The sequence below is a fragment of the Anser brachyrhynchus genome (assembly GCF_964034855.1).
Source record: "Anser brachyrhynchus genome assembly, chromosome: 4".
Lineage (NCBI taxonomy): Eukaryota > Metazoa > Chordata > Aves > Anseriformes > Anatidae > Anser > Anser brachyrhynchus.
The window spans coordinates 36,236,418-36,264,251 of NC_137698.1; the positions used below are offsets into that span (position 1 = coordinate 36,236,418).

At 42.4% G+C, this 27,834-nt stretch overlaps 1 protein-coding gene across 6 annotated transcripts in view; it reads right to left on the reverse strand.

Annotated features, from left to right (window-relative positions):
• The window catches only part of SMAD1 (SMAD family member 1), a 103,703-nt gene that overhangs the window by 18,195 nt on the left and 57,674 nt on the right, over positions 1-27,834 (reverse strand). For 2 of the 6 annotated variants that reach the window (XM_080588676.1, XM_080588671.1), the window contains one exon: positions 7,053-7,671. In XM_080588676.1, the coding sequence (XP_080444802.1) occupies positions 7,053-7,452 (400 nt within the window). In that variant the 5' untranslated portion in view covers positions 7,453-7,671. Of the gene's footprint in view, positions 1-7,052; positions 7,672-8,085; positions 8,230-11,168; positions 11,321-11,954; positions 27,457-27,647; positions 27,816-27,834 lie in introns of those variants that run through there. The other 4 variants (XM_080588672.1, XM_080588674.1, XM_080588673.1 and 1 more) reach the window with 4 other exon arrangements.

Genomic DNA, 27,834 nt, shown 5'->3' on the forward strand with positions numbered 1-27,834 from the left:
GGCAAGTAATATTAGTACATTTCCTGCGTTACAATATTCAGCTAACATTAGATTTTACTTGCGGATGCTCTGATAAGCTAACATTTTGATTAAACTGACATTTGTCAAGGCCAATTTCAGAATTTAGTACTAATTGTATGCACATTAGTGAGGGAGTTCTTGTAAGCTGATTTGGAGGGAGAAGCAGTCCTGATACAGGAGGAAGTTACAGTGTGATAGTGTGTATTAAGTTGGACATTTACACAGACCAGAGTTCAAATTACCTGTACGAAAACCACAGTCACCATCCTACAGAATAGGTTAAAACTTGGAAGTCTGGTCTTCTAAGTCAGAAGAAACATCTGAATCTGGTTAATTAAAAATAAAAGGAAACGAACACGTTCTTGACAAATTCTATCGTTTCATCATGGCTCTATTCTCTGACATACGGTGAGATAGGACAAAAAACCCTGCAGTTTAGGCCATCCTCTCCTTTTTGTCTCCCTATTTCAGCTCTGGTAGGGAATTTTAGAAGAGAATTCTGCAAAACTGAAGCGAGGAAAGTTTCCCACTACTTGCCAAACAAACTGACAGTTGTTTGCTATTTTGGGGAACCATCCTATAATTGTACCCACCTGTTGTAGCATGCTATTTTTAAAGTTACGCCCAACAGCAGGGTTACACAGCAATAAGGCAAAACTTCCCAGCAATGCTCACGCACCCCCAAGCCTGCAGAGGTGCAGAAACCCTGCTATGGGAATAAAGGAGCAGAATTTTGTAGATTGGTTCTGTGTACGATCTCCTCTTTCCCTGTTTCAAATCAGCTGCTGGCCTCTGTCACTCTGATTTCTTTTCCCTCCGTTTTCTTTTCCACTCCCTCTCTCTTCTCTTTCTCTCCTCCTCCCATTTCATGTATATTCTCCTTCCCCAGCTTCCTCCCCCTCAGACTCCCTACACCAGAGAAGCAGCAACTTCCCCTTCGCGTTCCCAGTGTCCCCGCAGTCCCTCCCCATCCAGCACCATCCTCCAGAAGGCCGGACAGCGGGGGAGCACCGCACGCAGCTGGTCCGCCTGCTCCCTGGAGGCCAGGCCATCAAAGCCTCTCCATCTGGCCGGATGCGAGCCGGAGGCTCTCCTGCCCCCTCTGGTCCTCCCAGGTGCTGGGACCACGCAAACCTCAGGCCCCTGAAAGCCCAGGCAAGCTGCGAGCCGACAGTCCCGCAGGGAATCGCCGCTCACCCCCAGTTTTCCCTCCTGGTTCCCCCCGTGGCCCTGTCAGAATTACGGCCCTTGCCTGTTGGACGAGGCCTACGACAAGCTGCACGCGGTGTTTGAACCCTGCTGCTTATCTAAAAAGCGCTCATTTCAGTCATCTGCCAGGTAACAGCTCGGGTATGTTGGTTTTATGCACAGTGATCCTGCCTGGGTGGGTACCGGGGAACGAGATGGGGGTGACTAACAGACCCACTTCATTTTTCTGAAAAGTACCTCCACAGAGAGCACGCACACAAACAAGCACAAGCTAGCACAAGTGCATGCACAACCATACAAATATATACAATCAAACAACTGTATGGTTTCAAATGGCATTCAAAAGCTCCTTTAAACATGTATTATTGTTCATTTACTAAGAACCAGACAGCACCACTGGGTATGGGAGCAGCCAAGGAGCATTTACTTCCAGGACGGCACAAATCTAAACCTGCCTGATCCAGGACTTCCACCATTTCAAGTTCCTTTCTGCAGCTCTGGTGCACACAAGTAGATGTGCAGCCTGATGGAGTCTCACTCAGAGCAAACAGCAGAGAAGATCAAAGGCAAGTATGAAAACAATCAAGTTAAAGTCATAGGCAAGGAGTCCATGCTGGGAGCAAAACCAGCACGACACACCTACTGCTCTTCTCAGAGCCTGGGGACTTGGTCTGTTCTTGTGGCAAAAAGCACCTATATGTTCACGTAAAATGTTTCTTGCCACCGAAGACAAGCTTGTTGAAGCAGACATCCACTTTAAATTCATGTTTATAATGGAAAGGAACATTGTGATCCTTAGGCAAAATTAAAAGCTCAGCCATTCTGACAGCGTATTCATGTCACAAACAAGCAGCTACTGCTCATCGTGCAATTTGGGTGGAAGACGGGCACCATCAGCCCCATAAAAGCCTCCCTGATGTACAGCAGAACACAGTGTGCTCTCCAAAGGAGAAGAGAAGCTGAACAGAGGAAAATCAATCATTTTTTTTTATCCACACTTTGTTGGTAACTATAAAAAGTTGAACCAGGGCAGTTAGTCTATCTCCAAGTGGATGCACTAATTGGTTGATGAATGCAGCCCTGTTATTTTGGAAGACAGATCAACTGGTTCTGGACAGATCAGCTTTGCTACTCCCTGGCATCACATGGTGATGCACAGAGGAGCATCAGTTAACACCTCCAGAAATTAATAGCAAAAAGTAACAACTGCATTTCCCAAGCCAGGTTTAAGCTTGCTCAGATCAATGAAAAGTAGGTTTCTTCTGAGCCTGATCTCTGTAAAGACACCAGTAGATTCTGGACACATGCCATTCGCTCTCAGAAGACAGCATTTAGTTGGATGCATGTATGTACCCTATAGACAAGTACTCTGCACCATCAACCATTTCTACACATGAAGCATAAAGGACAAATCAGCTGTTCTTTTGCCTTCTTTGTAACATATAAACTCAAAGCTTCTTTATCCTAGAAGGATAATGAGCAAGGACACCTAGCAGAGGCCATATAGTATTATTCTGCATCAGATGGAACCCACAACTGGTATCCACCAAGAGTATAAGAAAATGAAATATTCAGCTTCTCCATCTTCCTTCCTTCCCTTTAGCTAAAGCAAAAGAACTGAGCCTCCTCCCCTAATGCTGTGTTAAAGAAATAAATCACACTTCTCTTTAAATAGCAGTGTCAATTTAAGCACCTCTTCATCCTCCCTTCCCCCTATCCCATCCCTGTTTTGCTATTACAGGAAACTGGATCTGGGCTTAAAACAAAAATAATGTTTGTCCAGATTCTAGGTCACATCTTTCACCTGATCCCATTGACATAGCTGAGGACAGCAGCAAGGAACACAGGCCACACATCCACAAAAAAATAAAAGGTATAGAAGAAGAGAAAGAAGTATCTCAGGGGAGACTTTGGAAGGCCATTTCACATGTCCTCCAGCAAGACCAGAGATGTCATTTGTGACATTTTCAGACAGGCATGAGGAACAACACATTTGCTTTTTCCTCTCCCAGTCTCTACCAGTTACTTCTCGTGTCTCGATCAGACTTAAGAATCCCAAACCAGGCAGGAGCTTGGTATCCACATATCTCTAAACCAAAAGCTAAAACTGAGGAGAAAAAGAAGATCCAGCCAAGTAATCACACCAGTTTAGCTGACCGTGCCAGTTTTTAAAAGGCATCAAATTCAGACCCTGCCCTCCTTAATTAAAAGCTCTGCTTTGCCTTGCCAAGGGAGAAATTTGGCAGCCATTAACTGCCCTGCACCAGAAATAATTCTGCACCCAGCAGACCTATGAAACAGCATCAGTGAGCTACCATAACGCTTCTCCAGAAAATATTTCATCCCGGCATGAGATCGTGTTCCCACCTCCTGCAACCAAACAAGTTTTCCACTTTCTCCACTCCTTTCCCACCACCTCTGCTCCTGCCCACAGGTCACCCACAGGGCTGTGTGGGCACGGATGCTCCCGCAGGGGAATCACAGCGCTGTCCTGATGAGCCTGAGCAGTGATGGAGCAGGGGAGGGGAGAACTCTCCTCCATCCCACACTGGCTTTGCCCTCTCCTGACAAGTCCAGAGCACAAAGTAGGTTTCCGTCTGTTTTGGTTTTCGGGTACCGGCACCTGCGCAGAGCCTCTGCGACAGGTTGAGTTACTGCCTCACCTCCACGTCACACCAAGTCTCTTGGCAGATACTAGTGGTCAGGGATGCCTGGGAGGCTCTGTGTTTGAAGCTACAGGCAGTTCTCCTCTTCTCAGCCTCCCCTGGACTGCACACAAACAGTTTCTATCCAGCCTAGCTAACAGAAATAAAATCTTGCTTGAATTCAGACTACAGCATGCCAACTCCAGTATTTTCCAAGCTGAAAAGCAAGGATGGAGCAAGGTATCAAGGCAGAAAACCCATGCATCCCTCTGGCACCATGAAAACTGAGAAGCATCCACAAGATTAATTGCTCAGCTGGGAGAACTACACGATTTTAAGTGTCTGAGGATTTACCGTTAATCCACTCTTCAAAACTTGCACAACACCGAAACAAGTCACACGACGACAAACAGGAAAGTGCACAGACTGCACAGATCCCACCCCACGTACACGCCCTATGCACCAGCTCCCAAGTAGCTGGATCTGCACGAAGCAATTAGGTGTCAACCGCGCTGCCAAGCAGAGCCAGAATTTCACAATGTACTTGCACAGTCTGCACAAACTGCCCATCGGACGCTATCTAAGTTTCCAACTTTGTTTTGTCAAGTACGTTTCCAACCCTCCTGACTGCAATGATAACCTTGGAAACAAACCGTGGTATCTGCTCGAGTCTGTAGACTGTTGGAAATGGTGACTCATGCCTGAATTCCTACTAATCTTCAAGTGTAAGCACTTAGGCAGCAATAATGGTGTTTTAATTTAATGTCCAGGCAAAAGTGGGAAAAAATGGTTAGCAGAATTTGGGAGTGACTGTCAGGAAATGAAGACAAAAGAGGATGCTTGGAGGACACAGAGATCAGGGAAGGGAAAGGAAAAAAGAAGTTGTAACTTACGAAGCACGCATCTCCAGGCCAAAAGGCAGTTCAGTTACCGCCTGTTTCCAGAGGTAAATGCTTTACCACTCATCTCCATGCGATATCCCTCAAAACAAGGCCAGAGCTGTGGTTAACTAATGCAAAACCCTCCTTTACATACCCAGCCAGAGACCTCAGCAAAGACACGGCAGGCTTCACCTCCACTTGTGCACTTGGGACTCTGTGAGAAGTTCCTAAGATGCAACTTCAACATACTTACAAATTTGTACCTCCAAACCACTACTTAAAAGAGCATCTACAGAGAAGTGGAGCTAGCTCCTAGTTACCAGCCATCTCCAGAACATTTCAACTGGTTAGAGCAACACACTGATCTCCTGAAGGACTAAATACTTCTGTCAGCTCCATCAAACTGACTCCAGCACTGGTACTTACAAGAAAACTGCCCAGCTGCCAACTAAGCAAGTGATCAGAAATACCTAGTTTTTCCTGAAGAAAGGCATTCACCAGGCAAAAGGGAAATATTTGATTTCTACCATCTCCAACTTCATTCAAGTTATTGATGTTTGTTTTTCCCCCCAGCAAAAATTCTGTAGCTACAAGCACCTAGAAAAATTTTACCTTATACAAAACCAATTAAAAAGCAATCCAGAATTTTGGCTTACAGGTAGTAACTTTTTGCTGTCTCCCAAGTACAAAATGTGTTAGATGACTTAGCACCCAAACCCCAGCTTTCCAACCACTTAAGCTACTTAGCAGTACTCAGCCAAAATGAGTATTTTAGTTAGACACCTTTTGCAAGTTATACGCTATTTTTATCTTGTGTATCTCATTGAAGTGACAGGGCATTTACAGAAACTTATTTTAAATATGGTATAAGTGATCCAAATGAAAGTGTTCTCAAACTCAGTAATCGTTTCCAAGATTAAAGCAAAATGAGTTGTAACATGTCACTTGAAATTACAGTAACAGCAAGAGCTCAACTGTTGCTCAATGTGACTGAACTAGATGTCTTTCAGGAATCTTAATTCTCAATAGTTTGGAATACTGAACAAAAGCACCTGGTGCAGATGTGTAGAAAGCTAGCAGCACAAGGACGTAATTATTTATTTTACTATCCTGCTTCTGCCTAACACAGAATTGTTAAGAACTTTCTAAAACTTTTTCCAGGGCAGAAGACTCCTTTGTTTAAGCATTTGCTGCATAAAAACCCCTACTTTATGGGTACCATTCACATGATTTCCAAATTCATACTAACACACCACAGGGAAATATTTAAGACCTAGATATGCACTAAGTGTTGCAGATCCACGACAAACGCAATTTCCATTCACAGGAAAATACTCTTGTGACAACCTTATTTCCACTGTAGTTCTTAAGCTATCCATGCCACTCTGCAGATACAACTTCACAGCTTATAAAATGCCCAACACAGATACACTTCCCAAACCTAAACCAGGAAAGCCCATCACACCTGCAGTGCATTTCTGCACGTGTCCCTGCACCACCTCACAAGTAACCAGAGCCTAGTGCAGATATATTCAAGCACATTTTATCTTAGTCCCAGAAACACCCCCTGATAATAAACTCACATAAGCAAAATTAAGCACGGATTTATTAAAGATGGGCTTGGCCTTTAAAGAGAAGACAGAGAGAATGGGCTGCTCTTTAAATAATAACGAGCAGGGAAGTGGATAACAGGTTAACAACCCCAAGTTGCAGAACATCTGAAAGTAAAACTTCACGCAGAAAATAACCCTTGCTATCGAAGTTTCAAGGTGAAAGGGTATCTTTTGTTGACTAAAATCAGCCTTTTCAGAAGGCCAAAATTACGCAAGATCTTAAAGACAGTATTATCTTCTGGAGGACGAAGAAACAGAAGTGATAGAAGTGAATAATTTGGAAATTGTAAAACCTCGTCAGAATAGTTTTCATGCACAAGCTACGGTAATCATTACATAGCAATGTTTCATATGCATTCTATCTGCATAGTTCAATAAAAAAACAAATGAATTGAGGGATGGTGGCCACCAACAAAACCAGGTGACACCAGACCCAGCAGCTTGAGGCGTATGCTGAGACTATGCCTCCATGCAGTGATGAAATGCATTTACACATGTCGAGTACTCATCCTGTGAAAGGGAGAACTGCTAATTAATGATTACATCCAGATAAATCGCAGAGGAAGAATCTGACGTGTGCAAACAGCCACTTTTGCTTATTTAAGCTGATGAGTCACATGATTAACTGCCATACTTTGCATTGTTTAGATAAGGTGTGAAGCTACAAACAAGGAAGAACCTACCAGGACTCTCTACCCGCTTGTAGTGGTAGGGATTGATGCAAACCTCCTTCTGTTTTGAACCGAAGGGAAACTCGCAGCATTCCAGTGGTTTCAGTTCGTGATGGCTCTGCAGGTCTGGCCAGCGCCACACTCTGCAGTAAATTACATGTGGCAGCCCTTTCCGGTGTGAAACCTGAAGCCTGCCGTCCAAGGAACGAGGAATTGTGACACAGTTGCTGGGCTGACCAGGACAGCTTAACGCTTTCTCCAGCTCTTCCATAGCACCTTTTTTCTTCTTCAGTTTTTTCACTAACGCATCAACAGCTTTCTCTGCCCATTTTTCTTCTTCATCCCCCTGCTTCCATCCCAACAGCCTCTTCACCGCTGGGCTGGTGAAGGAGAATAAGCTTGTCACATTCATGGTGACCCAACTTGGTCACGCTGGACACCACAGACCAAGCAGGAAAGACCGTTCTGTTCTTCCACCACCACCACCCAGCAGATTGTATCAGTAGTCAAATGCAGTCTGCCCCAAATAATTCTGGTCCTTTTGCCTTTTCAGTCCTCCCGTCCCAGAACGGCAATGCTGACATTCCCCCGCGATAGACGTGACCTTCTCATTGTGCTAAAGGCTGAGAACCTGCAGGAGAACAGTGGGAGAGGAAAACAGATTTTACTTTTTAAGTTAACCAACAACAGTTAGAAACATTCCCCCCCCACAAGATCTGAGCTACCCAAAACCAAACGAACAACAACAACAAAAAAACAAACAAAAAAACAACCCACCCACCCCCGAAAAAAATCACCACAACACAAAGTGTTGACTGAGAACTGGACTCAAAGAACAGCCTGACACAGACTTGTAAGCAGCAGGGCTTGCTGGTGAAGCTTTCATGTCCCTCTCTGCAAAATAGTCCTGAAAAAATGAGGGGATTGCCCTGGAAAATAGTGAAGCAGCACAGACAAAGTCAAAAATGGTTGGGGGAGTTCGGATGAGGTGGAAGTAATGGACAGGGGTGGAGAAATGAAGAAGGTAGCAGGACAACTCCCCCACCTGCTCAGGTCTCCCACGCAACTTGCTGCATAGCCTCAGTGATTTTTGTGCCATGAAGCAAGGGGGACCACAACTGCATTTGCCAGCTTCCAACAATGCTTCTGCTCAGTGCCCAAACATAGCCTCAGTTAGTGCCGTGAGAAGCTGGATGGAAAAAAACAAAACAAAAAGACATGGCTGTATTCCCATACAGACCAGCCAGAAGGGCGAGGGCTCTGTATTAGGAACACAGCTCCCACCAAATCCAGCCTAAAACAGTCCCTCAACTTTCATCTTTCACTGCTAAGTGTGAAGGGCACACCGCAATCTATCAGCGGTGCCAACCTCAAACAGCAAAACGTCCCAAGGAAGGCGTACAAGAGGAGCAGCGCTTTTTGTTTTGCTTTCAAAGAGCAGCTGGAAGCAATACGCCCCAACAGCACTGTGCCACCCAGCCCTCCGCAAGCGATACTGCTCGAAAACCACTGCACCAGAGTTATGCATATCACAACCTGAGACAAAAAAAACAGTGCAGCTTCACCTCTGAGTTACTTTGATTAACAAACCAAAAAAAAAAAGGAAACTAGAAAGAACCTTGCCCTCACTGATCTCCCGCATGAAAGCAAAGCTCTGTCTTCCCACCCCGTCAAACAGCCCTCAGTTCCTAAGCAGACTGAGATCGGGAACTTACTGCACTGATTACATCCTGACCCCTCCCGCTGCAACGCCAGCCTGCTGTACTCAAGGACACGCGAAGGAGTGGGAAGGAGGAAGGACTGATAAGAGGGCTTCAGATGGCACAGAGGTCCCAAGCTGGGAGCCGTGGAACAGGGACGAAACAATGGGTGAAGGTGGGAGAGGAACTCCACGCAGGCTGGCAGAAGCCCCTGCTCCTGCTGCAGGGTCTGCTGTGAGCAGCAAGTTTCCACATCTGCCCAAGCTGGAAGCAAGCAAAAAGCTTACCTCTGCCAGGGGCAGAAAGGGGGAGAAAAAAATAGGCAAAGAGCACTAAACCATCGGTTTTCAAACACAGCATGAAGACAGACAGGAAACGTATCCTGGAGTGGATACCAACAGGTTGCAGAGGAAGAGGGAAGGGGAAGAGGATACGAATGTTTTTGTTACTATCAGAAAGACCAAAAAAAATAACCCATACACACACAGAATAGAAGGTGTAAGTGCAGCCGCATGAGACAGAATTACTTAGACTAAGAAATGACTGCAGATCTTGAAATTGTAAATGCCATGCCACACTTACCCTCCTGACTGTCATGAATTGGTTTCATAGGTGTGCCACTATACTTGGAGTGCTTTAAGCTGAAAACCATCCACTTGGTTCAAATTAAGTTGTCACTGAAACAATTATCTAATTGCAAAGGTTCAGTTTTATTAGGCTGAAAGCATAAACCATATTTATGTGAATAATGATTATGAACTAACAGAGACCATGTCTACTTGCTCTTCGTACTGGTAACTTGCCATTCCTTTTACGCTAAGACTTCTATCTGAAATAACGTCAATGTGATGCAAGATTTGCATGAGCCTGGGGCAAAGTTAAGAATTTATTTTGTTAGCTGGGCACGTGCCATACTGCTGACTGAACTGAAACTCCATTACTGCCGCTGACTGTACTCCGGGTATATTTAATCCTTACATGCATTCTAAAGTGCACTATTAAAATGTTGTCCTAGCGTAAGAACCTTTTATCAGAAGCCCAGTGTGTATGCTTCAAACGTGCTTGTAAGTATTGAGTTAAGAATAACTCATACATAATCTGTATGAATCTCATTGAATGCGCTGAATATCTTTTCTCCTGCACCTTTCAAACAAAAAATGCTAGTTCCACACACAAGAGGTACAAGGCACAATGGTACACCACAGAGCAATCAAGTCAAGCTTTCTACTTCACATCTGTTAGAATTAAAACAAGAATATTTAAAAGACTTGAGTTGAAGTTTTAGTGAAAAAGAAAGTACAAATTCTAAATCTCAATCCAAACTTCTGTCAACATTGGTAATGAACGCAGACACAGTTCTACCTAGGCACAATCTATTTCCACCAAGATACTTTAAAAATAAATGGCCAAACTACTTCTCCCTCCTCCCCTTCCCAAGTCCTGCCTATTAAAAACTGTATGTTTATACCACTGCCTGGAAATACAACCTGTTTAACACGTGCTAGCACACAAGCTCTGCAAAGCCTAGGACGACATTCAGATGTAGCCAAGAGTACATAGATCATAGGAATAGGCTTTCTGACATTCTTGGCTCAAATCCTGTAACATGCACGTCTCCCATTCCCATAAATACGGTCCAAAACACTCATCATCATAGTCAAAGGTGTTATCTTAACAGCTGGCACCTCTGGAGCAACCACTGTAGTGAGAAATGCCTTGGCAGCACAGGGAGAACGTTAGGCACAGTACTTGTAGATACACTTGAAGGCAACACGAGCCCCATTTTTGCCTGCCACTAACCTCAAGTCCTGGGACTACTGCTGAAGCCCAGCCTGCCCAAAGAACATCCAAGCCCTGATCAAGCCAGAAGACAAAGCAAAGGGATTGGGGGAAGGCAAAAAAGAAAAAGAAAGAAAAGAAAGAAAAGAGAGAAAACCACAGGCTGCTGTATACCACTAACACCGAATTCCAATGGCGGTATTAAACTAAAAAAGGGCCATGTAGGTGGAGTTTTTCATTTCCAAGAAGTCAAAAGCGTGCCCATAGCGCCAAGCTTTTGCCAGTACATTCCGTTTCCCTTTCTGCCACTTTTGGTTTTTGCAATGCATCATTTCCTGTATTACTTTTGCACAGTGGTCTTATCAGCTGGAAGTACAAAATAAAGATTAAACCACGAATCAGCAGATGACACAGCCTGAGTCTTTCTTCCCTAAATACACATGCCCTTCTGGGAAACCAGGAGCTAGCATTTCCAATAGCTGAGTGGCCACCAGCCCTTGAAGGGTACATTTACTCACAAGCTACCAGTGAAATAAAAATATGGTCCAAACAACAGGACACCCTCCAAAAGGCAGCCTGGAATCAGTTTAAAGGAAAGCAAGTTGTTACCCACTTATCAGCCACTCTTTACACATCAAAAACCACGCACTTTTTATTACACGTTCTGTCTGCTGATGGATGAGCTGGAATCAACAAACTTCTTTCAATACCAGCACTGCTTTATTTGTCCTCCTTCACTGCTGCTGTCTTTTGTGTCATCTTTGGACCGACACACTAACCCACATGCAGCTTGTGAGGAGGCTGTAAAACAAAAAAAAAAAGAGCATTATACATACAGCTGTTTAGCCAGCCTTGGATTTAAACAAATGTACTTAGGCAAAATGCCTAAAAGTGAAGTTCTGCAGCCCTCAAAGCAGAGACGGTTACCCTGTCAGCAACACGAAGCAGACAGTAAAATACGCAGTGAGACTGTTCTCAAATTCCCACAGGAGATCCCATAGGAAACTGTCCTGCTTTGCATAAATGATTGTTTTTGGTGGGTGGAGAAAGGGTTAGGACAATTAGATGATCCTCGCTGTCAGGGAGGTGAAACAACTCCTAGCCTGAGTTTCAGGCAAACAAGAAGCAGCTCTAACTCTCCTACTAATTTTGTTATTTGTTTTACAGGCTTGGTGATGCAGGTAGAAAGGATCCTATTATGTATTTTTAATATATGCCCAGAACAGTTAGACATAAAAAGGGGCGGGAACCACAGGGAAGAGAATCTACGTAATTGTTAACAGAGAAAGCTGTCTATTCTTTGACTACATTCTTAAAATTCAATTTATCTTATTTTATTCAGCATGCCTCCTCTAAGGGTCCATTAGGTATTGACAACATAAAGAAATAACAAGCAAATTTTAATTTGCTTCTTAAAAAATATTTAGTCATTTACCTTCTCTGAAAGATAACTTTTCAGCAATTCATGTTTCTTCTCAGTACAACTTTTTTTTTTAAAAATAAAAGGTCCAGAAGAAAAAATATCAAATTTTGGCATAGAAGCCAGAGAGCTGTCACTTTACTCCCAGCAAAAGCTATTTCCACGTATTACTAAAAAGTATGCAGTCCAAACATCTGTAATGCTAGAATGTGTTACACCATTTGTGCACCAGCTTCCTCTGGCTCCTTATCCTTGGAGAAAGCAGCAAAAAGTTTTGATTTCCTTCTTCATGCAATGTGACTTGTAAAACAAGAAGTCTGAAGTCTTCTGCTGAATTACTCTGTTTTTAATCAAAGACTTCTTTCTTTGCACTTTCTTATGGCAGAAGATCAGATCTGGTTCATCTTGAAAAAATGCACGGAAACCTGGTAAAAGCTTCAAGAGCATTACAATACACATGCAAAAAGAAAGCAAGTTTCATTTCAAACTGCTGTAAAACTCATTAGAGAGTTCACACAGAACCTAACTTGGCTTTCCTTGCATTTCTGAAAAGGATAATGAGAACCAAGAAAGAAAGTTAACTCTTTTGGATGTATTCTTGGCATGAAAAACAAAAAATTTAAAAACGCAATCACACGTTAATTTCTGCTCTGCATTGTACTGATACAGGTGTCAGTATGTGATACATACCTACATGTATCAAGCATTTGAGTAAGAAGCACTTCAATACTGGTGTTGAAAATACTTCAACATACTGCACAGGCTGTTTTCCTGGCACTGTATTAGACATCCAGCAAGGGCCAGCAAGATACTTTGAGCCTGTCCCGTAAGGCAGCCTCTGTCTTGGTTCCTGAGACCGAAGCACCATGCCCATAAAGAGGACTAGGACAACTAACTGCTCACTATATCTGAATGAGGGACTGATTATCCTTTCAAGAAAGTCTCCATTATGCCATTTTTTGGCCCAGAGAAAATCCCTGTAGACACCTACCTGCACCACTTAGTACAGCAGCTTGTAAGGGGGTTTGTGAAGTGCCAGCTTCTTGCAAGAAGCATCTAGCAGTTCTCAACAGAGCATATGGCTATCAATAGTGTTTGCCTTTAGAAGGACTTGCACAACTTCTCCCTCATTCAACAAGCCAAGTCAGACTGATGGAGTTCTGAACGTCACCCAAGCACCAAAGAGCAGATCCACCGCTCACTCAAAATGAGGAAGCGAGCCCAAGAGATGCTTTATGTACTGGGGTGGAGGGGGGCGCACATGACAGCAACCCAAATGACAAACCCCCCAGTGCTCAGTTACTCCAGAGCATGATGAAATAAACCTGATACCATCAGCATCTGCCAGCTCCTTGCCAATGATCACCACGGTTCAAACCACACACGCAGCCTCTGGCTGGTTTCTACCACCAACCAAAAGGTACACTTTCCTGCATTCTCCTACCAACTCAGCTTCTGGTTCCTACATTTGAAAGACTTAAGGTAACTTCACTACTGCTTCTCCAGAGAAAATGCTCCATTTCTGTATGCATTAGAAACTGAATACTGTGTTATAAACCAACTAAAATGGCTTAAGAGACTTTGTAAATAAACACGTAATTGTGAGAAGTGACACAGCAAATACATGTTCCCAATTTTAACAGATGCATCATAGATTAAATTTGCTCCCCCCTTTTTCATTAAGAGCAGCTTTTCTCAATGCCAGATACTGTTCTCTGTAACTGTTCTGACATTTAAAAATTGTACTCTGGAAAACAAATTGGAACAACACGTCTTGCAAGAAGCTTATCTACACCCTAATTAGAGCACAACTCCTCCCTGTTTACAAGAAACACTAACATGTACAGCCTCTTAAACAATCATCAAATCCTCAAGCCATGGAGCTTTAACCAAGTTTTAAAAAAACAATGGCAAACTCCTAGTTTGCACTGTTGAATTTTACTTACTCCTGTATTCAGAGACTCCATGAAGCCACAAACTGCCATCTGTCTCTTCCTTTAACATCAGCTGGTCTTCTCTTTGCACTGCTTCATCTTGCCAAGACTACAGATTAAAAAAAAACTAACACCAAGTTTGCCAAATAACTTGGAGTGGAAGCCGGATAAGCCCAGTGCACAGGAGGGCTCGTACAAGTGGGATGCACCAAACTATACACCCAGGTGTGGAGAAACCCCTTCTGGTGTCGGCAAGCAGCTGGACTGACTCAGATGTGTTATCATAGATTATCTCTAAAACCGCAAGTTAATATTTTAACTTAAGTCAGGAAGGAACTGTGATTTGATTATTCAGTTAAAGTTCTGGCACATACAGGATTACAAAGCTATGAGCTTCATTCAAATAACTCGTAAGATGAATACAATGCTGTGAACCACAAACCGTGACAGAATGGTGTTCATGAGGTTGTTTTGTGGTTTTTTTTTTTTTTAATGCTGTAAAGGGGGAGACGACTTCATTTTCTATACTCTTTCCAAGCAAAAGGCCACTTAAAGAAATCTTCAAGTGAAGCCCAATATTCAAAAGAAAAAAATATTGAAACAAATAATTGTGATAAGATAAAATGAATTACTAGTCGCAGTAAGTATTCATCATCACAGTGAGTATCTTATTGTGCATCTATGGGCAAATTTATCCACATTGCTTGTACATACCACATCATCCCCCCTAGCCACCTTAAGTGTGCAAGAGGACAGGAGAAGGTGAGGAACTCAAGTCAGCATCAGAAGATGTCACAAGCAATGTCTCGAAAATGCCAAACAGCCTGTAGCCCCGTTTGGACCACTGCCTACAGCTCTGTGAACATGGTGTATCCATAAAGATGCCATTACCAGCCCAGCCATCTACGTTAGAAGTCCTTCACTAAAGAGTCAGAAAGCCGTGGAAAATAGCTTCCCTTCCCTTTCATCATAAAACTTTAGTACAACTCCCTTTTTCCACAAAGAGCATTCCCTTTCCTGACTTTTTGAACTGTCTTCAGAAAACAGGTGTTGTTTACAACAATAACAAACACACATCTGTGTGGGTGTGTTACTACACACAAAGGCAGGATAACTGAAACCTCTTCCTATATTTAGATCTGTCTGGTCAGCTCTAATTGCATAATTTAATCAAAACCCTCTCCAACGGAAACACATCCATATTCATCACAGGCATCAAAGGAAACATCTTTACAAACTATATCCTTTTACAAACCGACACATGGTCCCACGCCACTTGTCCAATTGTTGAATTCCTCCTTTGGGAAGGGCATGGAATTTTATTTCTTTTTATCAGCTGAAAAAAGCACTTCCCTCCAATTCATCAGGGTAGGGCAGGAGGAACTTCCTTCACAGGTGAGATGGGGAAAATTTACTGACATGTCACTTTCAGGGTGGCTTTGTGTGTTTTTGAAGAGTAGTTAAAACATACATTTGCAACATAAAGCAAAAATCTTTGAAAAATGCCCATCAGCACCCAGTTTTCAGAATTTTTGAGTAAAGCCCATAAAACGCAAGATGTTTTGTCTTTACAGGATGGCACAGACTGCATGGAGTCACGACAGGCTGTCGCCTCATCTAGAGTAGCTCTACAACGGAGTATTTTTAAGGAGGGAACCACACCAAATGCAATCCAGTTATGCTCAGCTTATACAAGCCAGTGCTCCAACAAATGATTCATTTTACCAAGAGCATGCACTGATACAGTTACATCAGCTGCATTAAACCACTTCTAAAGACTGTGACCCAGACCTCATTCATCAGAGATTAAGTAAAGATGTTAAATTACAGCTCCAAATCCTCAGCTTTAAAGCAGAATGTTTCACCAATGAAAGAGGCAACAAAAACTGAGAAGGAAAAGTTACTTATTCATTAATGAAAGTGTTATTAGGTCAAGCCTCAGTAAAGAATAGGCTGATGAAAATTAAACCAAGAAAAAAAAAGGTCATGAAAATAAGTAATTCTTTTCACAGATTAATCCCCCACCCACCATTTATACACTTGAAATAAGAATGGCCTCTCTGGATTGCCACTACTGAAGACTTCTTCACGATGTATGAAGTACACACTTCTTTAGATGCACACTTTACTTTTAAAAAAAGGATTCCTCTAGTTTTCCTCCTTCTTGCCTGATTTGCAAAATCGATGGAAGTATTTTTTGCCTTTAGATGGTCTTCAAAGCACTATCTTCAGCATCTCTTTGAAACAACAAGATGCAGAGTGAAAGGTCCATATCCAGTTTCACAAACCGTCTTGCAATTCACGACTGTCATTCTGGACAGAGAAAGTGTTTAATGATGATACAGCTTCACAAGCCAAGTTTACACAGCCCAGAAACAAACAAGCAGATCTGCCAGATTTCCACCCTCCAGTGAAGCACTGTTTAATTACTGCTTGCCGTTAGCAGCCCTCTGAAAACTGGGACCGGACCTTCAACAACACCAATTCCTCCCATCCCTGGTCCCCAGAAGAGGCGGTGAGCAGCAGCCCAACACCGGGCCGCAAACACTCCCTGGCACTTGCTCCGTATCTGCCAAGCCTCCCGAACCTGCCAGGCCCTTGGCAAATGGAAGAGGCCAAGATCACAGCGTTTAGAAATGTCTCTTTAGCTATTACAGAAGGAAACGAGAATTGTTAAGATCTGCAGGTAAATACGCATTTAGAGATTCACCTGAGATCAGGTCAGGAAGTTTTTGATGCCCATTTAAAACACACCACAGATCGAGACCGAGGGAGGCCTTTACCAGCACATGAGTTATACGTTTGAGCTTGTCCACGCCAAAACCTTGAACTGCCTTCAACTACACACCACTAACACCTCAACATGGGCTATGCTCCCACCAACATTAAAAACTATACTGGTGGAAGAATAAAGTCACTGACACACAACTATCAAGGCATTTATGTGGTCTGTTACTCTAAACCAAAGTAGCAGGCACACCTGGCACAGAGCGGATCATGCACCACCATGGTTGCCAACTGGGTCAACAGCCTCACTGGTGACAGGTAGGCCAATGATGAAATCTAAAGGCTCCATGCTTAAGAGCATTTTTATGCCAAGAAGACAACTGACTGTTAATTTGTTATCAGTGATGTTTTCTTCCTGGCATCCCTAAGCCTGTAAAACCTCACCAGCGGGATGAGCACCGTCACACACAGTGCTGGGCTGGTGCTCAGAAGACAAATCCTATTTCCTTTGGGCAAGCCGCTTCCTTGCTTAAAGCCTCCGGTTCTCCCACTTACAAATGGAGAACAAAACTTGCAAAGGTAGTGCAGAGGTAAATAGACGAAGAAAGACAGTTTTCAGCAAGGATCTGGAGGGCAAGGCACCACGACCAAGACTGGAGCACGTGCCAGCGCTACTGCATCGATCTCAGCCAACCACAGGGCCTCCAACTACTGCCGGCAGGGAACGAGATGCACAGATCCTTTACTCTCAGACACATCTTCCCCCTTCTAAAAGCACAAAATGAGGGCGCACCCGTGTTTGAAGATTCAAAGAGGTCCAAAAGGCTGCAGAATGAAGCAAAACCACGTCACAGCCCCGAGTCAGAACATCTGCAGAATCTCACGTCAAACTGTTTTCTCCTATTCCTGAGATCAAGGCTTTGGAGGATTTTGAACAAAGGCTTCAGCCCACAGATAGGAACTGATGGTTCATACAGCACTCGCCAACTGCACAACTCGAAAGGAAGTGGGAGATAGCCTCCTACACTGCTTACTGGGAATACGGAAGTTTTACAACAAGCGAAAACGGTTGTTATCTGTCTATCTGGGCCCCTGGTTATCTGCAAGCTTTTTATGACTTTGGAAGAGGAATCAAGCCACATATAAAGAATCACTCAATATCCTTTTCTTATCTGAGAGGTGGTTTTTTTTTTTTTTTAATTAACAGAGCCTATACAGTTCTGCATACAGAATTCAGGGAACTTACTCATTCCACCACCATTTTCTAAGACAAGCTTAAAGTTACACACTTGGGGCTTTGCAGAACTGAAGCACTGCACCCTTACAGCTCAGACACCAAAACACAGCATTTCCTGACCAACACATGCCCTCTGCGGTCAGCAGCAAACTAGCTAAAAACCTGGCACAATGCTTCCCAAGCTTTCCATTGCTGCCTGCTACTGAATAAACAGTTGTGGCTGTCCCAGTACAGAGGACAGGAGAACTCCAACCCCCAAATAAGTTGCAAAGAAACACCAGGATGAATTTGCAGGACTTGCAGCTCTCCAAGACTACTTATTTCTAGGCTAAATGCCAGTGAGCAAAAAGAGCACAAAATAATTTCACATTCCTTGTCTCTAAGCTGAGAATCTAGATGCCTTTAATTCTGTGGCTGAAACCAGGACTCCAGGTTCTCCTGATAACAAAACTTTAGACTCAAACAACCCAGGCTTCTGGCTGGCCTGTAAGGCTGAGGACTCCTGTGTCCCAAGTAGGGAGAGGCAAGAAGCTAGGCAAAGGTGTGATGGAAACCTGCCTACAGTCAGAAATGAAGAACTGTGTTTATTGAAGTTCAGTGAAAGCAGCTTGCCACCAGCACTCCCCAGTCTCAGCTCCTACAGTGTAGGTGCTGAAATTCCTCCCTCCTGTGCACACACAGGAGTAAAGTGGAGAGAGAAGCAGGGGGTCACTTGCTGAATTTCTGGAAGGACCACCACAGCCAGGAAGGCATATTATTCACACAGTGTGGTTGAGTCAGCTCAGTGTCATCTCCTCTCCTTGCAAGCAGGATGAGCACTGCATGGGCACTAGGCCTATTTCCCAAAGTAGCACGGACGCTGGCCTCAGTGACAATGCTACTCGTGCTAAAAGCCAGTACCATATCTATCGCCAATACCTGGTCCTGGGATGGAGATGTGGGGACAAGCAGCAGTCAGACCAGTGTGATCAGCAATAACTTCACTGGAATCTTCTTCACGAGGCATGTCAGACTGATTGATATCTACTAAGCAGATGTGCACTCTGATGAACGTCCTGGAAGTTTCCCTCAGTATCTCCTCCAAACTGCAGCAATGCACACGAAGTCTAAGTTATTTAAACCTCCCACTTCCATCTAACCTGCCCACTTTCCGCCTCTCCCAAAACGACCACTCTCTAGTCTAGGATCAGAGTGGTACACACAAGCATTCATCAACTCTTTTCAGCCAAAATAAGCACAGGAAGCTCTCCAGCTGGCTCTGAGGCACGCATGATGGCACACAGGCATGTCTTCACATCAGGCAGATGAGGACACACATTTACAGTCCTACGCTTTCAGTAATTCCTTCAATAAAAGAAAATGCTTAGGTGGAGGTATCACCAGGAGGACTCTGACATCCACCTTTACCTACTTGCCTGCTCCCACTTCACAGACTCCAGAAGATACACTGCATGTGGTCACGAGTTATAGCTAATAAACTAGTGTGGGCAAGGGCAAAGGGAATAGTTAGCCAGGAAACCTTAGTAAATAGCCCTTGGAGTATTTATGCCAGTTATGTTAGGTGATGTTTTCTGGAAGAAAGAAAAAAAAAAAAGACATTACCAGTACATGCTCTGCCGGTTGTTTCACATTATTTCATACTGTAAAGAGGGGGAAAAAAGTTTCTACTACCATGAAGTTAAACTTGGAGGACATCCTTTTCCCCGTGAGAAAAAGAACATTTGTCCTATCTTATACAGGATGTTCTGCTCATGCAGTTACATTAAACTAGAAAAACACTTCCAATATAGCTTGCAGTTTATAGCAGCAAAACAGCACTTGACCAGAAAAGCTTGTTTAAGTGTTCCTCCCCATCCATCCTCCCTCACCCCCCATAAAATAAGCTACATCATTAATCACTGTCATTTTGCTGCCTATATAACTACACTGGGGCTTTGTGACTGACGTAACTGTTGGCAGCCTAACCTCACCATGCTAATCACCAACATAAGTATCTGGGAAAAAAAAATGTAAATTAGACCTTTCCTTGGCAAGCATTTTAAGGAAATCTTCATCTGGGAGTACTACAGTACTCGTTTACAACTGGCTACCTCCAACAGCTGCCTTTGGCCAGCAAGGTCACAGGTCCACAAGCAGATGAGCAGCTCAGACAGCTTGTTCCCACCCAAAACGAAAAAAAGTCTCCCTTCATTTCCTTACTCCAGCTTTGGTAGTCCAACATAATTCCATGCTCTGCTTACAGTCTGTCAGCCCATTCACCTTCCTAACCTGGAACAACCACAGAAAGTTTTCTGCAGAGCAGTGCAATCAGCTCAGAGCAGGATGAGCACCAAAGTCCCCCAGCAAAGAAATCTGTGGCCTGGTCTGAGAGGACCTGAGCTGTTAAGAGTCCTTTCCTTCTCAGGGAACTGCCACCTCCCTAATTTTAAACAATATCTGGGACAAAGATTTAGTGTTAGCTCCAACACAAGTACTTCAGTCTCTGCAGCATACAGCTCATTTGCACAACCCTGTCTCATTCCCAGAGCAAAAAGCTCTGCCCCAGCTGGTTCTGAACAACCAAAGGCTCTAGCAAGCACTTCAAGCAAGCTTAAGAAAAAAGAAAAGTGATTTCATACCCATCTGTCCAAAAAAACCCCGCGCTACAGCGTTTTTAGCTGAGAGTATTTATAGAATGTTTCCCAGATGAAATCTAATACCACATGTTACAGAAGCTATAATTAAGTTATCTCAAGTTTTTAAGTTAATATGGACAAAGTTTTCCTTTGGCTACTACACCCAAGTGGATGCACTTAACACTGACACTTGCATGGCTAAAATAAAAGGCCTATTATTAAATATGCCAGACTGCAAAGCCAGCAGTGGGCAAAAACAGAACAGGAAACTGTAATAGCTGAGATGGCAACCTATATATATAGGCAGGTTTCCCTAGATAGCCAGCAAGATCAAAATTCACACCTTTTTGAAACAGTATAGTTCTTCACTGCATTCACCAGGTAATGAACAAAACAGAGACAAAGACACAACCAACTCCCAGTTTATCCATCTCCTAGTCGTCTCAGTGATGAAAAAACAAAAGCGTCTGACGGCAAGAGCAATGACCAAGAGACTGTGTGAAGGGAGACCAAACTCTGGTCCTGAACTTTGGAGACTGATGGAGGGACCGCAATGATGCCACTTGATTTTATTCCACCTCCCTCTTCCCTCTCTGTGCAGGAAAGCACCCATCTTAGATGTCTGAGATTCCTGAAGGACTACACATGTGAAATTAAACTAATGTAATCACTTCATGCACTTAGCAATCCCTGAAGTCATCATGTATGTGCTATCAAGTCTAGAAGAAGGTCTAGGCAAGACATTTCAAAACCTCTTTCATAGCTGTTCTTACAAAAAAAAATAACGTTGTAAGACAACTGGAATAAATAAGTTTTCAAAACAAACCCACCTAATAATCATTTGAAAACAACAATACTTTGGTCTACGTGCATAAAAACAAAAAACAATTAGTTCGGGAAAATTAGACAGAAGCCTTCTTGCTTCAGTGCAAATACAAAAACCACATCAAGTGCCTATTAGGTAGGGGTAGGGACAGAGCATCATTTGCTTTGCACAGTCAGAGTCACAAGAGACCTGGCTTTTAAAGTAATATGGCATTCACCAGGAAGACAAACTCAGTGGATTCAGTACTGTTAATCAAAAGTCATACATTTCAACAGAGGATAGCAGATTTGGTCAGAATTCCACGAAGGACGGGCTTTCATGAATTATGATCAAAATCACAATCAGATCACTTGCTTCCCTGATTTTGACCACTTCAAGTTCTATTTAAAATGCCCTGTGACCTCACTGTACTTCTTTTAAGAATTTCAAATACAAACCAGATACACTAGAATGCAAAGCACAGAAAAATATTAACAACAATATCCCCCCCCAAATTTTAGACATTTGAAATATTTTCAAAGCATCTAGAAGTCTTGTGAGTTGCCTCACTCATCCTTACTTTGCTCCTTGTACCCTTGAAGTTTGCTTCACATATGGCTCTGTTCCATTAAAATGCCAGTCATTCGTCCTGTCGCCCTTGTTTAACACAGCTCTGGTTAGAAGCCACTCTTCCACCACTTCTTTCACTGTCTGTGCACTACTGAAATGTACTGACCTGCAGAGGGTCCCAAACCATACCCATTGCTATAGCACCTGATATCTTCAGCAACCATGCCCAACCCTTGTCATGTCCATGTGTTCACCTCCCAAGCTACCTGCAGAGCTAAGATGGGCTGTCTTATTTTAATACGTGGAGTAAGGGCAACAGAAGAAGAGAAGTGAGATAACTCATAGCTAAGTTTAAATCCCAACCAAAGCTGCTTTCCCCAAAGGAAACCACAACAGTGGTAAAAATACGTCAAATTACACAACAGAGTACTTAGATATCAAGAGAAAGACCCTTCAAGAAACAGAACTGTTTTATTAATGATCATATTTCAGTAACCTTTCCAAACCTGTGAGCAGAACCTATACTCTTAAACTGGGGCTAGCATCCTGACTTTGAAGTAGCTTTCTTGTTTCATACAACACAGCTCAGAAACCCTTGAAAAAAAAGACAACTGGCCAAGAGCAAGCAGAGGTGTTCTGCCAACATTTCGTCCCACAGGAACACTCAAAAGAGTTTGTTTTGCAATGTCTTGGGAGGGCTAGAAAGAAAAGAACAAAGACTTTAAGAAAAAACAACCTTCTCACACTCTTGCTATCCACTGTGTAATTTACAGGGACACCACAAAAAATTAAACTATGTTTGTAACCTTAAAGAAGTTATCAAGTGAAACAGCAGGAGATGTCAGTTCCAGATGGACTTGCTTTCGCTTCCACACTAACCCTTCCCCTTCCATATGTGTCTTGGAGAAAAGTTTTGAGAGTCCTCTTTCCACTGCCTCAGGAAATATAACTAGTTAAAAGCCACCTATTTTGTTCCTCAACATGTCAGCTGAATGAAACTCCCTACTACTAAAATAAACGCAAGCCAGCAAGTGCATTGCATTAATTCTTTCCATATTAATATTCAAAGGAAACCTAACAGATACAAAGGTGAAATACATTGCTAGTATAGTCAAATATGCAATGCGTTAACAGTATCTGACCAAGCAGCAGATGTTTCCTCCTTCTATCACCCTCAGAAACACATTTCAGTGAAAGCCACAGTTTGTTGCAACTTGATTCCCCAGATATTTACTTCATCTTCAACCAAAATTCCAATAATTTTATGCTTTTAAGTGTTTAAGCAGCTTTTAAGTATTTATATTCAAATAGTTATTATATGCACACACCTTAGTAAATTAGCAGACTCTACTCAACTTTATATTGGTTTACTCTACCTTTATCTGGTCCAAATCATTTAACTTCCAACAGCAGTGCATTTTATTTTAGGCACTGATATGTGCACATGCAAATAGAGCACACCTATCAAGTGTGAATAATCCCATATATATGCCACAGTAAGAATAAGGAGTCTTTAAGAGTCGTGTCCTGGTTTCAGCACGTTACACCAGACAGAATGCTGCTATTATTGGCAATCCCTTAAAACACTTGAAACCAGAAGTCAGAAGTGATTTATCAGAAAAATTTTCCCAGTAAATTAGTGCTTCATGAAAACACAAAACAATAAAATGCTAATTCCCAATATGAACAAACAGAGGAAGAAAAGCAAGCAAAAGTATTATCAACTATGGTCACTGCACGACCTAAGGAATCTGAACATAAAGGTTTCTTTAAATTCATAAAACCCTTTTTGAGCTGCTGCATAAGTGTCAAGTGTTAGCTCTGTGTGCATATATGTGTGGTTTTTTTCTTGTTGCCTACCTGGACAAGTTTTTAAACAGTCTTGTAACTGCTGCAGAAGAAACTCTGTAACGTGGTAAATCCTGAAATCCAACTTCAACTCTTGCACAAAATACATATTAAAATGATACATTTTCAGTTTCCCCTCTAACAAGATCTCTTCACACTGAAATAAGGTCCACCAGCTGAAGCTGTTAGGCACACATGCCTCTTACACCCATGGGTACAGAAGCTTCTGGACACAGAAGCGAGGAGAACGAAGACACTCAAGGTTCTGTCTATAGCACTAACACTGTCTGTCTCTAACACTGTAAAAAAATAAAATCATGGATATCTGATTTCCAAGTTATCCAATACTGGATTGATAGTCACATTTCACTTTGATGTGGATTGGCATTTTAATGCTTCTAATGACAAAAACTTCCAAGTTAAATACTTCTGAATACCATTAAGTGCTATTTAGACAGTCTTATCTGTTGCCATGTTGGGAAAAGTTCCCTTTATAAGCACAGAAATATGAAATAATGTTTCAAAAAAATCACTGGTGAACCACATTAATGATTTGCCTACATGCCAAGTCAACATAATAGTTGCCTTTGGATGACACTGCTTTGAACAGTGCCTAAATATAATAACTTATATAAAGGCATGTTTAAAAATAATTTGTCTTCCTCCTCGTACTCCAGACCTTTCCTCTGCATGCTAGGCAAAAGGGTGGGGGAAGACAAAAAGAGAAAGATGGGCGACATCTATTTTAACATCGCATTCCCATGTGGGTAGCCTATATCAAAATAAAAGTGACATTGGCCCAGACCAACTACAGGGTTATATCAGCATGACCACGTTGTGCAGGTGTCCAGAATTGCTGTACTGGTGAAGTTCTCCGCATTGGCAAGTCCCTCCTTCCACAGAAGGAAAAATAATAATAAAAATTGACCTGTCTACACAACTGGGTAGAGCTCAGTGTTATGTGTGCCGAACACTTTACCTCACCCTATCTAATTTGAAGTAGCGTGCTCCAGCTTTGCTCCTATTCAGCAAGGAGACACTTCCAAAGCCAACACATGCAGGCAAAAAGCTGAAGTGGGAACAGATCCTGCACAACCTGGCTTCATTCTGGAAAATATTTTGCATTCCTTGAAATTAGCCTGTTTGTTTTATGAAATGTTTGACTTCTCTATCCCGTTAAAAAACAAAGACACCCCCATTCAAATACACACAAAACAAAAAAGCTTCTCTAATGCAAATTAACGTTTGTTCTCGGGAGGAGGATAGAGATCTTTGTGGCAGCCATTAACAGCTCAGAGTGTCCTTCTCATCACCCCTGAACCCACCCACTGCAAAGGCCTTCACAAAAGGCCTAATCTAACATTTTCCCTTGTTGTTTGCAATCTTGAAGAACAGCCACATTCTCATGGAAATAGTTGTTATATAGCAGTCTGTGTGGATGCAGCTCTATCAATTTTTAAGAAAGTACCACTTTAAAATAACTTAATTCCCATCCCAAGCAAAAAACACTAACATGAAAATCCTCTATGCTGTTCTGAAGTTACACCATTGCAGCTGGTGCAAAATGGATGGAGCAGCATAAGATGCCTGTGTAGACGAGCCTTTAAATCGCAAGCATTTCAGGCTACGCTTGCCAAATTGGTGCTTATTGTTTAAATGCAACTTTTCTGTTAAAGAAACTTCAAAGGTAAATTTCTAGGAACTGTGTATCTTCTTTATTAAGACTTGTACACATTCTGTTTTTTGAATAAATGTAAGGCCTGTGGAACAATAATAGCCTGTAGATACCAGAGGGAAACAACTTTTTTTGAGGAGAGAGTAGACTTTTCCCTGCTCTGCAAGCACAACTGAGCCTGTCATCAAAACCTAAGCCACAAATTAAAAAAAAAAAAGATCGAAAAAATAAATCATCAGTAGAACCACTTCATTAACCATAAAGCATTTCATGAAATCCAATTTTCTTTTTCACAGATTTGTATGGCCTTGTTTTCAGTCAGGTCACTCCATTAATTCACCTGCACTGACACAGCAGAAGAGAGCTCCATCCTCACATGTTAGAAGACACTGCACCCAAATGCGAGTTTCAGTTCTTTTACTGACTGCTCAGAAAGCATCTCAGCTAAAGCACATCTTGTTGCGATGTAACTGAAGATGAACGCTAACAGCTATTTCGCCACTAGTGACTTTTCTTTGCTTCTCTCAAAATTAGCTTTCTAGTTACCCCCGAGTAAAAATCAGCAAGTAAAAATAAGATATGTTTCTTTCTTGGAGGGGAGAAGCTCAAGAGATGTAGAGCAGAGTTCACACCAACTCAGGTATGAAAAGTTGGTTTAATTACTAACACATCCAAAACCCTCAAATCTCCAACTACCACACTGACTCCTGGAAAAAAGAAAAGGAGCTTTAGCAGGATTTTCCCCAAAACACTTCATAGTGATTTTATCAGCAGAAGTGGCAAGACATAAGATGTGTAATATGTAATACATTAAACATTTTACTGTCTGTGGCACACTACTTTAAGCTATTTAGAGCAGAAACATGAATCTGAAGCTTGCAGTTGCCTCCACTAAGAAAAGTAGAGTGATCTATGCCAACCCATACTCAAAATTACAGTCTCTGTTCTAAAATAAGTTTGGTCATATAGTTCAAGTTATGACTAAGCTACTATGTCTTATAAAAGAACTCGGATCTGCAAGAATGTTTCCACAGGCAGTTAAAGCATCTAGTACGACAAAAATACAAGAAAAAAAAGTTAGCTTTTTTGCCTGTTTGTCTATTTGCTATCTGTCTGCAGTCTGCAGGTAAAGTCTAGTTGGTTTTGAGACTAGAGAAAGAATATATAAAATTCAGAGACGTTCACTCACGATCACTTCTCCACACACACACCTCCACGCTGCACATGCCTTCATCTATTTCAGTTGCTAATGACTACAAGAAAGAGGTGAAGAGTCAGCCTAAATTGGTTCAGTATTTATTCTTCACAGCACCACAAGCTTTAATTTCAGCTACTCTTTGCATAACTTCAATAATAAACATGGTGCTCTCTGTATTTGATTCTTAAACCACCCATATCTGAAGCACAATGGGACGTGTCACAGACACTTGCTTTGCTGCCCTCATAATACGGTTTAATTATGATGACTGAACTAACGGGCTCACATCATAGACTTTTACAGGTTGACCCCGTGTCATCCTGATGTATCATTTTGCACCAGTTCAGTGCTGTAAATCAATTTAAGATCTCCAGCAGGTTGAAAAGGCTGGTAATGATGCTTTCTCTGCAGTCTCTGGGGACTCCACATTATACACAACTTACATTATTTATAAAGCTGAGATGATGCCTCCATTAGGCTTGGTAAGACTACTCAAATAAGCTTTTATTTTACACACACAGCTTGGACTTCACAGAGCACACCACTGGCCATATGTGATATACAGCGCATTCATGCTTCAATTTAAAAAAAAGTCACAACCCCTTCATTTTTGAAATTTAAATCTTTATACCAAGCAATGTAACTCACAACTTAATCCAAATATATTGCCAGTACTCTAAAACACAGTAAATACTTTTCTGAACCTTTGTATTACTCTTGTGTACATTCAACTCCTTACTTTGTGTTCAGACTACAGAGGAACACCAAAACTAAACTCATCAGCTTTCAAACATCTGATTTGATACTTAATATTTATCCAGAAACAGAAACATCTCCATCTGCTTATTCAGTCACTTTTCTCAAACGTACCGGATCATCGCATCTTCAAGGGTAGACAAAAAGGAAAGCTGAACAGGACAGAGAAGGAAAAAATGTATTTGATTACATACCTAGCGGTTGATGGGGCCAAAACTGAAGCAAGGACAAATCCCTACCCTTAGGGTAACCTGATCATGCCTGGAACTGATCCTCTCCACTAGCTGTGGAAGGCTTCTGGATCACCCAACTCAAGGGAAATTTCTCTCAAGCTCCTACTTACAGTCTGAAGTAAGCTGCAAGGATTTGGTCCCTCTGACCTGGGCAAGAACTCCAAAAAGGGCTAGAGAGCTTTCACCGTCATACTGATGATCTCCCAGTCACAGCGAAGAAGCGAGCGCTCCAAACTCACACTGAAATCCAACGGGAACCGCTAATAAGCTTCACAGCACAGCTCTCCGATTCAGTGG